The sequence below is a fragment of the Cydia amplana genome, chromosome 21 (assembly GCF_948474715.1).
Source record: "Cydia amplana chromosome 21, ilCydAmpl1.1, whole genome shotgun sequence".
Lineage (NCBI taxonomy): Eukaryota > Metazoa > Arthropoda > Insecta > Lepidoptera > Tortricidae > Cydia > Cydia amplana.
Genome location: NC_086089.1, coordinates 6140818 through 6158341, shown reverse-complemented (window position 1 = coordinate 6158341; position 17524 = coordinate 6140818). Strand labels below are relative to the sequence as shown.

Here is a 17524-nt window from a genome sequence, read left to right as displayed (position 1 = left end):
ATAGACCGGATACCGGATAGTAACCGGATATCCGGTGCATTTCTACTACATAGTATAAAAAGTCGCTTCCCGCTGTCTGTCTGTCCCTATGTATGTTTAGATCTTTAAAACTACGCAACGGATTTTGATGAGGTTTTTTTTAATAGATACTTAGTGATTCAAGAGGAAGGTTTGTGTATAATTTGTTAACCCGTGCGAAACCGGGGCGGGTCGCTAGTTATGTATGTATAAGGTATTTGACTACTAGTCAAATCAGTTTCTTTTTTCGAATGGTCAAAACGATTTTGCTACTATGGAATTTATATGAAACACTAGCATGTGACGTCACAATCAAATTACCTACTCTTTATATTTTTATGCGAGTTTTAAAATAAAAATTGTGTCTAAAAATAACTGCTGTCTACGTATCTCTATTAATCTTTTGGTGCTTTATTTCATGCATGGTGTAAAATAATTTAATTTAAATACAGTCAAATACCCTATTGCAGTATATTGGCCAAGTCCCCTGTTCACTGTAACGCCATCTTTGAGCGCTAATGGTCATTATTTTAACATTTCTAAATAATCACTTTGGTTCCAGAAATCTCCATCAAAGCAAATCGGAGCAACGCTGCGCAAGTCATTCCGATGTGTACCGGAACGGGCTCGAACCCAGGTCCCTCGCTACCCTGACCGCCCTGAGCGTACCCTCAACCTCAGTCATATCGTGTAAGTACTAACGTGACTCACTATTATAGGCCTTACGTAGTTGAAATAAGGGTCATGAACTGTTAAATCATTCCGATGTGTACCGGAACGGGCTCGAACCCAGGTCCCTCGCTACCCTGACCGCCCTGAGCGTACCCTCAACCTCAGTCATATCGTGTAAGTACTAACGTGACTCACTATTATAGGCCTTACGTAGTTGAAATAAGGGTCATGAACTGTTAACTCATTCCGATGTGTACCGGAACGGGCTTGAACCCAGGTCCCTCGCTACCCTGACCGCCCGGAGCGCACACTCAACCTCAGTCATATCGTGTAAGTACTAACGTAACTCACTATTATAGGCCTTACGTAGTTGAAATAAAGGTCATGAACTGTTAACTCATTCCGATGTGTACCGGAACGGGCTCGAACCCAGGTCCCTCGCTACCCTGACCGCCCTGAGCGTACACTCAACCTCAGTCATATCGTGTAAGTACTAACGTGACTCACTATTATAGGCCTTACGTAGTTGAAATAGGGTCATGAACTGTTAACTCATTCCGATGTGTACCGGAACGGGCTCGAACCCAGGTCCCTCGCTACCCTGACCGCCCCGAGCGCACACTCAACCTCAGTCATATCGTGTAAGTACTATCTCTGAGCTGTAGACCTGGCAAACCCCTATGGCTCTGCCATTTTGAAAAAAAAAAAAACATTTGAATATCGATATTGCTCACAAAATTTCGCTACAATCGGTAGAGAAATGCGACCTGTAGAGGAGAAAAGTCAGATATAAGAAAGCATCCCCTTAATCTCAGTTTTAATGTGTAAGTTAACTGCACATAAAGTAGACCTTATATAGTTGCAATAAGGTTGAAAATCAAACTGTGTCGTTGTGTGTCTGAACGGGCTTGAACCCAAGTCCCACGCTATCCTGACCGCCATGAGCGTATTAAGTGCCTAATGCCTATTGAAAGAAAAATAAAGTCGGCGATAAATAGCATGTATACTGCCCCTTTAAACCAATTAGCGGTATCTGAAAAACAAAAATAGTTGAAAATGGAATTATAAGATAAAGAATTTAAAGTATATATTTGCATTAAATTTTGATTTGAGATACCGCTAATTGGCTTAAGGGGGCAGTATAGTCTGTTATGAAAGAGAAGAGTCGTTGAATGTATTGGGCCCCATACATTCCACGACTCTTCTCTTTCCGCACAGACTATCAAAGTGATTTTTTTGACAATAACTTTTTAATAACATGAAACGTGTTTATTTCAGACCCCCCTCTCCCGTACCAGCACACAACGGTTTTCCCGAATACGCGCCGGGATACGTCAACACGGGGTCATTGGACTCACGATCTTCGAGATCTACTCATCGCAGTATGTATATTGCTGGCCTATGAGCTAATAGTATTAAAAATTGTCAATATGGAGCGTGCGCTTTGCTCTGCCATCTTGTGAGCTTAGTTGAAATCTTAACACATTGAGTGCCGAAAACCCGACTATCGTGTATTTTATGATTTCGTTTCCAGGCCGGACGACCCGATAGTCGGGATCGTGGTACTACAGCTTTATATGACGAAATGTTTGTGGCCTGGCGCGTATGTCTAGTTTGGCCGGGTGGCAATGAATGTGTTAAAAAGCATTGAAAGTAATGAATACCAGGACTGTGGTATGGTAGAGATTATATCCATACTGTCTGTCTGTCTGTTACCTCTTCACGCTTAAACCCCTGAACCGATTTAGTTGAAATTTGGTATGAAGATATTTTGAGGCCCGGGGAAGGACATAGGATACTTTTTATCTCAGAACTCACCCCTTAAGGGAGTGGAAATTTGTATGGGCAATCAATAAACGCTGAACCGATTTAGTTGAAATTTGGTATGGAGATAGTTTGAGTCCCGGGGAAGGACATAGGGTAGTTTTTATCCCAAAAATCTCCCTTTTGTGTGTGAAAAGGGGGGTGGAAGTTTGTATGGGGAATCGTTAAAAAGCAGATTGGGTAAAAATAAGCTACCCAAATTACTAACTCCACGCAGACGAAGTCGCGGGCAAAAGCTAGTAGTCTATATTTTGTTTAAACATTTTTATGTATATTCAGGCATAGCCGAGCATTTATCGCGTGGTGTGGATGACGAGCACAGACTCATCGCGCGGTACGCTGCGCGATTGGCGCATGAAAACCGCACTATGGTAAGCAGCTTTAAAAATGTTACATATTATAGTTATTACGTTGTCCCGGCATTTTTGCCACGGCTCATGGAAGCATGGGATCCGCTTGGCAACTAATCCCAGGAATTGGTGTGGGCACTAGTTTTTACGAAAGCGACTGCCATCTGACCATCCAACCCAGAGGAGAAACTCGGAATTGGAATTTGTCCGCGCGATGTTTTCCTTCACCGAAAAGCGACTAGTAAATATCAAATATTTCCTAGATACGTTCCGAAAAACTCATTGGTACGAGCCGGGATTTGAACCCGCGACCTCCGGATTGCAAGTCGCACTCTCTTACCGCTAGGCCACCAGAGCCTACAACTTTTAAAATGTGTTATTATTTAATTGACATTTTTCGCTTTTAAAGTTGTAATAGTGAATATATTGCTCATACAAAGTATTTCCTTTGCCCTTAAGAATTGTTGCGTGTACTGCAATCAAAATAAAAAGATTTTGTTATAGTATGACGCAGCAGAACCAATTTGTCTGTAAATAAGAACAAAAAAAACTATACTCATCCTTTGCTTTTGGGTTCTAGTACAGTGTAAGACAAAGATAGAATTATCTCTGCCTATGTTTGAAATGAGACAGTACTTTGACAAACTATATAAAATGTTATTTTTTTAGCCGCGAGCAGGGCGCTCGGCGTCGCTTACTCCGGAACTTGTAAGTTTTTTTACTAATTTTACAAGCTCTTATTTTACATAGGTACAGTATCAGACATATCGATGCGGCCGAGGCGTTCACAATATCTGAACACGCACTCTAACGCTCTGACAATAGAGGCGTGGTCAGATATTTGTGAGCGCGTTAGCCGAATGCTGCTGATGCTGTGGCGAATGATCATATGTAGAATTGTAAATAAATATGTGACTGACAATGTAAGTGTTGACTTCAAACATTTCAATCCATTTTTCGACCATTTTCATAAAAAAAAACAACGGGTTGCACTCGGGGAGTGCCGGCAGAAGTGAAAACTCAATGACTAGTGCAAAATGCACTATGTATAATTGAGGTTAACGCCATCTAGCGTTAGCGTTAATTACTTGAAACCCCTTAGCACATCACTGTTAGTACTCGAGTTATATTAATACCAGTTAGAGCGAAACTCACTAGATGGCATTTAAATCAATAAAGAAATACTCAATGACATTACATGTAACAGTTTTTCATGTAATGCCGTTGAATTTTTCTTTATTGATTTAAATGCCATCTAAATGAGTGACCATCTAAATCTTACGGTCACGTGATCGTCTTATGCTGTCTCGAGTTTAACATTTTTTCCCCACCTCAAAAAGTGCACAGCGCCGCTAAAGAAGTTTTTACTTAAAAAAAAAGTTACAATTTTGAAATGTTGTGCAAGTTGTGCAACTCCATGAAATTCAACTCGTAACTCTGTGAAAATGTGTTTTGTAAGAATGTGGACGAAGTTACGGCGAGTGTGTCTATCACAAAATTGGCTTGTACAGTCATATGCAGAGAGAGGTGACCCCCTGCATACAATCAGTATAGTAGTAGTAGTAGTAGTAGTAGTAGTAATCACTTTATTGTACACAACACAGGTTTACATAATGTTTACAGAAATAAAGGTACAAAGGCGAACTTATCCCTGTAAGGGATCTCTTCCAGCTAACCTTCGAGTAGATGAGGGGAGAATTCAAATTAGATAGACAAACTTACGGAATGTACAGTAACACTTTAAAAGTAAACTAACCTAAATGTCCAAAAGTAAATAAAATACATAAATATTATTATAAATACATATATACATATAATATTCAGGGGACAGTATATTCAGGGGAGGTCACCTCCCTCTGCAGCTGACTGTATAGTTTGTAGCTTTCTAATAGACCCCGAAGGCTAATCCTATTGTCTATTGTTAAGAAAAACCGCTCGTGCCACGTGCCACAACCACCTGCATAAAAAATCGGTACTTCGGTTACTGAGTGCCGGCGAGTCGAACGCTACAGAACCAGTCTAAAATGTGTCATCGAGATGCGTAACAAAGGCGCGTTATCGGAGAGCGCACCTACACTGGTTTTTTGAGCGTTGGACTAGCCCGCGCTCAGGTGCCAAATAGAATAATTAGGACCCTTTTTTGCAGGTAAGTAGCACATGCGGTTTTACTGAACAATAGACAATAGGATAAGCCTTCGGGGTCTACTAGAAAGCTACAAACTATACTCAATACCATTTTCTAATATCGTACGTTTTCCAGGGTCGATCGTCATCAGAAGGATCAGAGGTTGACGCGGCGCGGCAGCAGCGCGAACTGATCTCGCAGCTCGAAGCCAAGAATAGGGAGATCATGAGGGAAATTGCGAGGCTCAGGTATAATAATAGGCTGTGTGTCCACCGTAAATTATAGAGCTTTAATAACCTTATAGCGAAACGTTCGTTGTCTTGTTATCAGGGGGTCGGACAAAAAGTGCGGATGACGTAAAAATGACGTAATCTTGCACACAGGATGATGTTTGAGTTTGTATTTAAACTTCCGTGTGACATGTAGTAACAAAGTAGTATTAATGAAGTAACAAAATAATCGTAAATAAATCCATGGAATTAATAATACAGGTGGTAGGGTGATGTAGTGAATAAAATAAATTTCACGAAACTTGCCACAATATTCGAGTAAAGATGACATTTTAGAGCGTTTTCTTATACATTAGTAAATATAAATTTTAGCTAAATATAATCGTGAAGATACAATAGCTAAACAATAACGAAGTCAATTTATTGTTCATCTGATTGACAATGTGTCAGTCAAAAACGTACTTACTCATTTCAAGTGGCGATATCGTTTAATAAAGAGGTTGATAAATGATAAGTGATAATTGTTTATGAAAATCAAAAATACTATTTGAAATCATCCTATAAGTGGTTTGACGTCATCCGCACTTTTTGTCCGACCCCTGGTTATCACCCTGTTACACTATGACATAGAGAAATATAGTAAGACAAGAGTGCTCACTCCATACATCAGTTCAGACTATTAATTTCAGTGTCTACATATAGCATCGAGTAGCGGAACTATCAGTACTGCTACTTGACAATAGATGTAGCACCGACCGGAAAGTTTTATGCTGTTGAGATACTCCGCTACTCGATGCTAGATGCTAATAGTCTTTTTGGTACTAAAACTGATGTATGGAGTGAGCACTCTATGATATATATATTTTTTTCTATGACTATGATTTCTTTTATCAAACAGGTAATAAAAAAGTGCTGCCATTCTAGTTTTTTTAGATGTAGTGAAAATGCATATTATACATATAAAAAACTTAATTTGCGAGGTGTTCAAAATGATCTTGACGAGACTTTATTGTTAAGACAATTCTTATTCTCAAGTATTTCTTATAGCGCGTCAAGGTAATTAAAACACCTCGCCCGCTTAGCAACTTCTGCTGCTGACAGTACACGTCATCTTTAAGTCAGTAAAGGTGCCATTTATCGTATCTAATCGATGAGTCTTACGTTTGAAATTTTAGCTTGCATTTTTCATACCTAAAAATTATATTTCGTAAACGGGACATTTAGCAAATTTGACTAAGGCGAAAGCGGCATCTTCTAGTATAGGTACATATAGCGTATACATTTAGCGAATGGGACCAGATTTACAGGGTATTTTTAGGGTTCCGTACCCAAAGGGTAAAAACGGGACCCTATTACTAAGACTCCGCTGTCCGTCCGTCCGTCCGTCCGTCCGTCCGTCTGTCACCGGGCTGTATCTCACGAACCGTGATAGCTAGACAGTTGAAATTTTCACAGATGATGTATTTCTGTTGCCGCTATAACAACAAATACTAAAAATAGAATAAAATAAAGATTTAAGTGGGGCTCCCATACAACAAACGTGATTTTTGACCGAAGTTAAGCAACGTCGGGCGGGGTTAGTACTTGGATGGGTGACCGTTTTTTTTGCTTGTTTTGCTCTATTTTTTGTTGATGGTGCGGAACCCTCCGTGCGCGAGTCCGACTCGCACTTGGCCGGTTTTTTGTTGATGGTGCGGAACCCTCCGTGCGCGAGTCCGACTCGCACTTGGCCGGTTTTTTGACTATGTCAGAATGAAACATAATCAAAACTAATGTTGAACAGACGCCAACAAGAGGCCGAAGCGTCAGCCAGCGGGTCAGGGTCCGCCCCGCCGCTCGTGTCGGAACTGCGGGCGCTCCGGCAGAGGAAGGACGAGCTGGAAGGGCACCTCTCCTCGCTCCAGGAGTCCAGGAAACACCTCATGCAGCAGCTCGAGGGGCTCATGAGGATGCTCAAGGTAGGCTTTTTAGAAATATCTGGGAGACAACATATAAATACTCAAAAATGCGCATTTTCCCAGAGATAAGACTAGCTAGATCGATTTTTCGCCCCCGAAAAACCCAAATTTCATCTTAATCGTTAGAGCCGTTTCGAGATCCCCGATATACAGGGTCATACTGAACAACTTTTTCTATGGGACCAACCCCGAAATCCCAAAAAAAAATTTGGCCTTCCCATAGAAAACGTCGACATCCACTCGACCAAAATGTATGAAACGACCAAAAAATTTTTTGTGATTTCGGAGTTGGTCCCATAGAAAAAGTTGTTCAGTATGGCCTACCTAATCACCTCGCATAATATGGATAACGGTCCAAAAATTACCCTGTATATAAATATACAAGGATTACTCGTTTAAAGTTATAAGATATGCGAAAGTAAAGTAACCCTGTCGGTTACCTCTTCACGCTGTAATGTAATTACTGAACAGATTTAGATGTAATGGTAGAGGTATATATTTAGTCCCGGGAAAGGACCTAATAAAGTAAACCTATGTTTATATTACAAAATAATCCCACAAGGGGGTAAAAAAAGCAGTGGAGTTTACTATGGAACTTGGGTATAAAAAAACTAAGAATCGGTTTAAGTTTAAGCTTTAGGGGTAATGGACAGATATACTTTCACATTTATAGTATTAGTAGGGTTAAAAAATTGAATAAAATGAAACCCAATTTATACAGGGTCATTTTTGGACCGTTAGCCATATTGTGCGAGGTGATTAGGTAGGCCATACTGAACAACTTTTTCTATGGGACCAACTCCGAAATCACAAATTTTTTTGGCCGTTTCATACATTTTGGTCGAGTGGATCGACGTTTTCTATGGGAAGGCCAAATTTTTTTTGGGATCTCGGGGTTGATCCCATAGAAAAAGTTGTTCAGTATGGCCTACCTAATCACCTCGCACAATATGGCAAAAATTACCCTGTATAATGAGATTAATGAGTTTGTGATTTTTGTGAGGTTAAGTTAGCCTGTTCCTATGTGAACCAAAGGAATATTGCCTTATCAGGGTCACGTTTTATTAAGGTACAAGTTCGTTGTGTCTCTTTCTAACAAATATGGTGGTTAAAAAGAGAGGCAAACAGTGAATTTGTAACTTGTATTGCATCTTTATAATACGCGATCTCGGTCGTTACAATTTCAAACAACTTAGCAAATGTTTAATAAAAATAAAACAATTATTTCACATGCATAACTACATCGGGAGCGTAATTATCGACAACTACAGACGATGGTTTTGATATCAGGCATTTCACGAACACGCTCAGGGCCTGGCTGAGGCATTTCATAAACGGGTCGGCTTCAATTGTATCTGAAAAGAAGAAAAAAAAAGGTTAACAAGGGTCACAAGGACCGGCCGTCAAAAGCCGCTTCCGTACAATCGGGTTATTCCACTAGTTACCCCAAGTTGTTACCAGTGGTAACTACTGGGAATTTTTTTCCCACCTTTTACCACTGGTATCTACTGGGAAAAATGATTCCCAGTAGTTACCACCAAGTCAGTTTGGTAACAATTTGGTGGTAACTAGTGGGAATAACCCGTACAATCGAAGGTCTGGAGCCCGTTTCTCAAAAGCTTGTAACTTGTAATACAAGTGGAAGTCCCTTTCTAACAACAGCTGTCACAAAGTGACATCCGCTTGTATTACAAGTTACAAGCTTTTGAGAAACGGGCCCCTGCTCTTATTTTTAAGCGATTTGCTGAAATTACATGAAACTTAGTACCGTAAAATGGGGTGAGTAGGGGCAAAACTGACATTCAAACCTCGATAACATATGCAAACTGAATGGTGTATATAATAAGTGTTTCGGACGTTTGTATTTTAGTTTTTATTTTATTTTGGGTAGTTCCATTTCATAACTTTGACGATAAACAGGAAATCCCACCTCACCCCGTCCCTCGTAATTGGAGTGAGATGGGATTTCATACAAAGGTGATTTTGGAAGATTGTTGGATCGTTTTTTTTTATTATGAGTATTACTATAGCTCCATTTTAAATTGGAATACATTATTTTTGTAGCAGTAGCCTTAAAATTCCATCTCACGCCCCTTTCATCCCTTCTCTCCCCATTCATAACCCAACTCTCCCCGCGAATCCTACTCACCCCATTTTACGGTATGGACTATGAAAATTTAACCGACAAAAACGTGAACTGCGGCGCGGCTACAGCCCAATATCAACCTTCGTGCATTGCAACAAGGTTCACGATGACGCGCCGTATGTATGTCTGGAATTAGCTTAACATAGAGTGAGGAGAAATTTTGTATCTAAAACTTTTACTCGGTCCATTTCCTTTGTATTACAATTTCAGACCATACTGTTAACATAACGCTTAACAACATTCGAAATTATCTTTGTATTTATAAACTCTGCCCATTACTTTCTTTCAAAATGAGTGTCAAAGAAATTAAAAAGCCTACCTTTCAAACCATCTGTATCCATATGCATACACCCAATAAACGAAGTAAGCGTCTTAATCGCACAGGTATACATGTCCGATTCCGTTTCACCCGACTTGACATCTCGGCCGCACATCCTCTTCATAATCTCTTTCATTTGTTGACGTAAAATGTTCAATTCTTTAGGTTCCGTCCCAGTATGTTTGCTTGGGTTTTCCAATGGTAGTAGGGATATGTATATATTATTTGATGTAGGTTGGTCCAGAACATATATATCTTTGTTGCTGGGGACTACCGATGCTTCACTGGTGGCGATAGCTCCGAAAATTATCATGGAAAATGTGATCAACTTCATATTGTATGTTTATCTGAAAAAAAAAAAAAAAAAGAATCTGATAAAGCACAGATAATGATTTTAGAATAGGTGTAAAGCCAAATAAAAATCGTGTCGATTGACAGCCATACTGGATGACGACTTCCGGTTTTGTGGTAGCTGAAGTGACAAATGACAGCCAACACAAAATAGGTACGGTCATAGAGAAATATAGTAAGACAAGAGTGCTCACTCCATACATCAGTTAGACTATTAATTTCAGTGTCCATCTAGCATCGAGTAGCGGAACTATCAGTACTGTTACATCTATTGTCAAGTAGCAGTACTGATAGTTCCGCTTATCGATGCTAGATGCAGTATTTTTGGTACTAAAACTGATGTATGTAACTGGTATACGTACAGATGTAGTGCATAATAGGGATGATGACACATGTTGAATTTTATAACAAAATCTAGTAAAATAGATAGCAAACGAGCAATTTATCACAATAATGTGGATATTAAAATAAAATATTGAAAAATTACAAAAATACAGGACATGAAAGTTTCAAAATTTAAGTTTTTTTTTTAATTCCATAAACGATAAAAGTAAGGGTACCATTCGATTCCTTACATTTCATCCAAAAAAAATATTGTATAGCAACTATATACATAAACGCAATATTTCACCGACAAAAACGCAATTTTCTTGTTTTGTCCATACTACAAGATGGGCGATGACGTCACGGCCTCTGGCCGTTTTGTATAGGGCGTTTCGCGAGTGAAGTGCGACTGTCGGACTTTGACTACAATTTCTGACTTTTGTGTTACTTTAATGCAATGGGTCCCATATAGACATTTGATCCTAAAAACAAACCCGATCGATTGATACCATATTTAAACCATACCATATACCATATACCATAAAAAAAATTAGTCATGTAGCCTATTGTCTTCCTTCGTATTTTCACGGAAACGTTCCTATTTGTCATGTTAGTTCAGTAACCTCCGTACCGAGACTGACTGAAATATCAAGACACGTTAGTACGTTTCCGTGAAAATACGAAGGAAAACAATTATGCACTACATCTGTACTTACTTTACTCTTTGGAATATGGGGCCGTACGGCGAGCCTTACTGGTAGCTGTCAAATTTCGGTCACAACAAATTCAGTCTTTTTAGGGTTCCGTACCCAAGGGTATAAAACGGGACCCTATTACTAAGACTTCGCTGTCCGTCCGTCCGTCCGTCCGTCCGTCCGTCCGTCCGTCTGTCACCAGGCTGTATCTCACGAACCGTGATAGCTAGACAGTTGAAATTTTCACAGATGATGTATATCTGTTGCCGCTATAACAACAAATACTAAAAACAGAATAAAATAAAGATTTAAGTGGGGCTCCCATAACGCAAACGAAACGTGATTTTTGACCGAAGTTAAGCAACGTCGGGCGGGGTCAGTACATGGATGGGTGACCGTTTTTTGCTTGTTTTGTTCTATTTTTGTTGATGGTGCGGAACCCTCCGTGCGCGAGTCCGACTCGCACTTGGCCGGTTTTTTTTAACACTGTGTCACGCTCTAACACATTTGAAATTTTGAATGCGTACGATTAGCGAACGCTTATGGAACAATACACTGTCGATGCCTACAGAAAGACGATATTAACATCGAACATTGTTTTGACACTTTTGACACAATAGTGGCTGCTATTATGTCTGATGTTATGACTATTCGGTTTCGGTTTGCATTTCAAGTTTATTGACCGAACGAGGTCGAAGAGCGAGCGAAGCGTCCTCGTTTCAACTTGGGCAAAAATGCTTACACAAAGTTCCGGCTATACGGCTGTTCTCCTCTACTGATCGCATTTATTTCTCAACAGATTTTTGCGAATTTTTTAAATATTATAGGAAAGACTTGATCCTATGAGTGACTTGGTCAGTTAAATTATAAAACCATAATTAATTGCCAATAAATTAAAAATAACTGTCCTAAAAGGGACCAATAGCTGTAATTTTCTGCTTTTGTCAAATCTCTCTGAATTTATATTTTGGATCTTTTTCAATGTAATGTTACTTTATAATTTACTAGCGACCCGCCCCTGCTTCGAACGGGTTTAACAAATTATGCATAAACCTTCCTCTTGAATCACTCTATCTATTTAAAAAAACCGCATCAAAATCCGTTGCGTAGTTTTAAAGATTTATGTAGCATACATATGGACAGACAGACAGCGGGAAGCGACTTTGTTTTATACTATGTAGTAAAGTGATGGGACATGTCTCCCCTAGGATCAAGTCTCTCAAGTCTCCCCTATGAATTATTTTGCCGATTTAGTATTTAGAAATATTTCAAAATGGCCGAGCTGTGAATAGTGCTACTGTGAACGGTTTCTTTTTTCTCAATACACTTTGTTATATGTTTGTTTAAATGTTATGAGTATCCGGTTACAGTTTGCGTCTTGGGAAGTTCAACACTTGGTTTTGTTCTACAGGAAACAGCTTGAATAGGTCAGTACATTATAAACTAAAGATAGCTAAATTTGATCTTAGAGTTATGGTATCGAATTGAGACAAGAGTAATAATAAGTCTAATTGAAAGAAGTTTAGCCAAAAGTTAATCTTAAAAAATGACTTTTTTTACAGAATCCAATTATTACAGGCCTTTAATTATAGTTTGTCAAAGGACTGTCTCATTTCAAACAGACAGAAAGAATCATACTATATTTGTCTTACACTAGTACTAGCACCCAAAAGAAAAAGATGGGTATAGTTTTTTTGTTCTTATTTACGGGTTATTCCCACTAGTTACCACCAAGTTGTTACCAGTGGTAACTACTGGGAATTTTTTTCCCACCTTTTACCACTGGGAAAAATTATTCCAAGTAGTTACCACCAACTCGGTTTAGTGGTAACTACTGGGAATTATTAGTAGTTACCACCAAAATTTTGTTAGAGTTAAATACTAATAAAAACAGTATAAATAGTAAGAGTATAAATACAGAGTGATTTTGAATTACCTAATAAAATCACTTAAAAAATAATCTAAATGGATTATTAAATTTATTCTTACATATATTATAGTTTTTGTACTAGTACCGGTTAAACTGTTTAACTATATTTTTGGTCACTTTTAAGGCAGTTTACTAAAACACTAATAGACTAACAATTATTTATTAAATCACTCGATATTTATACTATACTATTTATACTGTTTTTATTAGTATTTAACTTTAACAAAGTTTTGGTGGTAACTACTGGGAATAAAAATTCCCAGTAGTTACCACTAAACCGAGTTGGTGGTAACTACTGGGAATAATTTTTCCCAGTAGTTACCAGTGGTAAAAGGTGGGAAAAAAATTCCCAGTAGTTACCACTGGTAACAACTTGGTGGTAACTAGTGGGAATAACCCTTATTTACTGACAAATTTGGTTTGACCAACTATAACTTTCAATGTTCGTATGTATGTAACGAGTTATGTAAGCTGTGTTCAAAGTTTACAAATGCTCTTTTAAAGGCCTTTCGGCGGATTCAGCTTTCAAATAGGTATATAGGAAACCGATTAGCAAAAAATACATTTTAAGAAAAAATCTGTTACAGCTAAAATTAAGATTCTCGTTTTTTACCTACAGAAAATCGAAAAGATAAGACCCGGCGATCATTACTATTCTAAGATAACCTACTTCTGTCGGTTCAATATTGAAAAACAATAGAATTTTCGAAAATTGTTATCCATTAAAACCTCCGTGCAGCTAAATTTAGAAACTCCTTTTCTGAATTCTGTTAGGCCCATCCTGTACAATCCCACTAACCCGGGGTTAAGCGATTAAACTGTTAACAGAGTGTCAAATTGTACTGGTAACCATGGTAACTCCAGGTTTAACCGGTTAACCCCGGGCTAGTGCAATGGTACAAGTGGGCCTTAAAGATTAAAATGTTTAAAAACTTACCGTTTATTAATTTAAAAGACACACACGCGACTACCTACACGCGATCAAAATCTTTAACTACTAAAACGAACAGTGTTGCCGTACGCTTTAACAAGTCGCCCAGTGCCGAAAGTTACCAAAAAAAAAACAACGGGTTCCACTCCGGAAGTGCCGGCAGAAGTGAAAACTCAATGACTAGTGCAAAATGTCTGCAGCACTATGTATAATTGAGGTTAACGCCATCTAGCGTTATTTCGTCGCATTACTTGAAACCCCTAAGCACATCACTGTTAGTACTTGAGTTATATTATTACCAGTTAGAGGGAAACTCACTAGATGGAATTTAAATTAATAAAGAAAAACTCAATGACATTGTAAAAGTTTTTCGATCAGGTCACGTGTCCGTCTTACGTCTTACGAATCTTACCTCTCGCGAGTCTAAAATTTTTTCCCATCACAAAAAGTGCATAGCGCCGCTAAAGAAGTTTTCACTTCAAAAATTGAAAATGTCAGATAAATTTGCATATATGGCAACACAATGCCGGTTAGTTCCCGTCCGTCCTTTCAACTAGAACTCTTAAGCAATAGAGTTCAAACTACCTACTTCTGGGAAGAACCGACCTCTGAATAACAACAATACTGACATCACTTTCACTCTTTCCTGGCCTTAGCAAGTTTAAAAGAGATAGTGCTATTAGTGAACATTGACGACACTAACTATAACTGCCAACAGTTTTGTGACTCTGGTTACTTTAAACAACGTTATAGGGAACTAGGTGCTGATATGACTTGTTTCAACGGTAACTGATGACATGACGACTGTTGTGAAAAACGCCGATGTCACCACACACATCACATAAGTAGGTACTTGAAACTTACTGTCAAATTTTTGGAATTGCATGCAGTCTGTGTAAATTTATCCGTTCATCATTCATTCATTTGACGGGGTAGCCTAGACGTCCAGTACGGTTACCATCAGTTTGTCACTGACATAAACGCCGTCGAGAACGTAATTTACTTTCTATACATCCCGTTTGCACGAATATGCGAGTGCGAGCGAGATGTATAGAAAGTAAATTACGTTCTCGACGGCGTTTATGTCAGTGACAAACTGATGGTAACCGTACACTAGTCGTATCGTGAGTTGACGTTTACGTAAGCGATTGCGTAAATTCGAGGCCCATCATCCTTTTTTTTTTTTACTTTTTGCAGAAATCTATCTAACCCTAAGAGGCAACAGGAGTGGTCATTTCTCCATACAAACGTACTCGACTGTTTCCTCCGTGGGTTTTGAAGCTAGAGCAATGATTTTTTCAACACAGATTAATATTGTTAAATCTGTGTCGGACCGTTTTGCTTTTTTTGATATTTATTGTTTTTTAAGGCGCTAGAGCCCTTCAAAAATGGCCAAAATGGCCTAATTGACTATGCCGCAATGAGAGGCGTGGTATTCTCAACTGATATCAATTAGCCAAAAAAGCAAAACGGTCAGACACAGATAATTTCATAATCATTTAGATTTCCAAATTTGGTTACGATTGGTTAAGTTTTGGAGGAGGAAACAGTCGAGTACGAAACCGACGATTTTTCGCCTTGTCCTTATCGCAATAGTTTTAGGAGCCGCTTCCGTTAGCGAGACGGGTATATTTACCTAAAATATTTAAATCTCAGTTCCTGTTTCGTCCTAAGGGCTCATTTAGACGGCGCGTGACTCGTATACGATTTTAGTTACATTGCGGACCATTGAGGTTACATCAATTCAGCCGACCAATCAAATGACGCAATGTAATGAAACTCGCATGCGAGTTCTCGCACCGTCTAAATGAGCCCTAATTGGCTATAAAGTGATTAACCAAATTCAGAATGTAATAGGTATGTCGCGAAACGATAAAAACAATGTCGAATTGCGCCCCTTCCTGCAAACAATGGGCCATAAATATAATTATTTTGGTCCACGTCAGGTCGTAAAATGTGGGAACAGTACGCCGTATGTTGCGCTCTCTCTCGCACCTACGTCCTACAGGAAGTAGGTATTGAATAGAATAGAAGAAGCTTTATTCAAGAATCGCTTTAACTATAAGCTTATAAACTTAAGTATAACATTAGACATACGTAACAAACTTATTATTAACTAGTGACCCCCCCGGCTTCGCACGGGTTAACAAATTATACATAAAACCTTCCTCTTGAATCACTCTATCTATTAAAAAAAACGCATCAAAATCCATTGCGTAGTTTTAAAGATCTAAGCATACATACAGACAGACAGACATACATACAGCGGGAAGCGACTTTGTTATATACTATGTAGTGATCGTCACTGAATAGGTCTTCAGCTTCACTCGGCTTACGAAGAAAGTAGACGGCCGCGCGAAATCGCCTTTTCATACAAACGTACTTCCGATTTTCCACTTTTGATATTAACATTATTGAAAATATTTTGACGCAATTTGATGTACAGTCGCCATCAAATAAAAATATCTTTATTTTCCAAATTGACCAGACATGAAACCTTCGTAATTAATAGTACATTACTGCAGACGCCGGAAAAGAAGGACTTGCCGGGTGAGTAGGTATAGCCGGCCGACCGTAGGGAGGCCGGATAGTGATACGAAGCCGGCAAGACCTTTTCACGGCTAGGCATGTATAGTGCTTTTCTCAAACATGCAATGAAATAAAATATACACCACATAAAAAAAAAACAAATTTATAATCTTTATAATAAAAATCCAACTTCACAACAAAAGTTTTTTAATTTTTCTTCCAATCCCGCCATAATTGTTTTTTTTTTTACGGAAGTCGTCCGTATTTCGCGTGTGTAGTGTTCGAATAGGCCTTATTAGGGCCATTATACACAATCTGATAATAAAAATCTCAATTTCTATAAATAAAATAAATGCAGAGGATTTTAAATATTGTCTATGGTCTCTGGTGACTTACGTATAGACAAAATTTTAAATTTATTCATCAACACATTGAATCATACAGATTCGTATTCTTAATATCAGTACGTTCGTGTATAACAGGCGTTAACACGGATATTTTGGTCCGATAACCATTCATTCACTAAAAATATTAAAAAAAAAATATAATTCGGCTGTTTCAGTCTATTCATGGACACAGACCCCATGTTTACATTAGAATTTAAAAAAAAAATACTTCCCGGCCTAGGCCTTCAATTTCGTATGAAATTCCTTTACAGTTCTCTGGAGTTGCTCCGCCCTAAACGTGATACTTCGAAGCCTGATATAACGCCCGGAGCGACGACATTTCATTGCATGTTTGAGAAAATTAAAATTAACTAAAGAATATGTACAACAGCTTCTTAGAACAAACAATAGCCCTCACACTAGGTCGAGCCTGTGTCGTGAGGACTGTGGGGCATTAAGCATAAGATTTACCAAACCATCAGATATATAGGAGCGGCTAAGGCGCTCACAAATATCTGAACACGCCTCTATTGTCTGTCAGGGCGTTAGAGTGCGTGTTCAGATATTGTGAACACCTTGGCCGCTCCGATATATCTGATGGCGACTGTACGTATATGTCCATTCGTTTTTTTTTCAACATTGTAATTATTATGAGACTTAGGAGGAATTTGTATTTCGCTCCTAATGATTTAATAAAAAAATCTAAAAAAGTCAAACGAAGGAGCGTAGCTATGGT

The 17524-nt window shown here is 38.6% G+C and overlaps 2 protein-coding genes across 2 annotated transcripts in view; one reads left to right on the top strand and one right to left on the bottom strand.

Annotated features, from left to right (window-relative positions):
* The window catches only part of LOC134657865 (dystrobrevin beta), a 34412-nt gene that overhangs the window by 5790 nt on the left and 11098 nt on the right, over positions 1-17524 (top strand). Inside the window, exons 8-13 of the mRNA XM_063513445.1 lie at positions 581-708; positions 1969-2072; positions 2794-2885; positions 3534-3572; positions 5125-5237; positions 7003-7177. Of these exons, the coding sequence (XP_063369515.1) occupies positions 581-708; positions 1969-2072; positions 2794-2885; positions 3534-3572; positions 5125-5237; positions 7003-7177 (651 nt within the window). The remainder of the gene's footprint in view (positions 1-580; positions 709-1968; positions 2073-2793; positions 2886-3533; positions 3573-5124; positions 5238-7002; positions 7178-17524) is intronic.
* Positions 8396-9980, bottom strand: LOC134658076 (uncharacterized). The gene is made up of 2 exons (XM_063513676.1): positions 9643-9980; positions 8396-8532 (listed from the first exon to the last, which is right to left on the bottom strand). Exons 1-2 carry the CDS (start codon positions 9974-9976, stop codon positions 8399-8401), a joined length of 468 nt encoding a protein of 155 aa, XP_063369746.1. The 5' UTR covers positions 9977-9980; the 3' UTR covers positions 8396-8398.

Excerpts from the sequence above, each read along its gene's own strand:
- LOC134658076 (XM_063513676.1), bottom strand. The coding sequence starts at position 9,976 with ATGAAGTTGATCACATTTTCCATGATAATTTTCGGAGCTATCGCCACC. Across the intron at positions 8,533-9,642 it reads GGATACAGATGGTTTGAAAG|ATACAATTGAAGCCGACCCG; the intron begins GTAGGCTTTTTA and ends TCTTCTTTTCAG.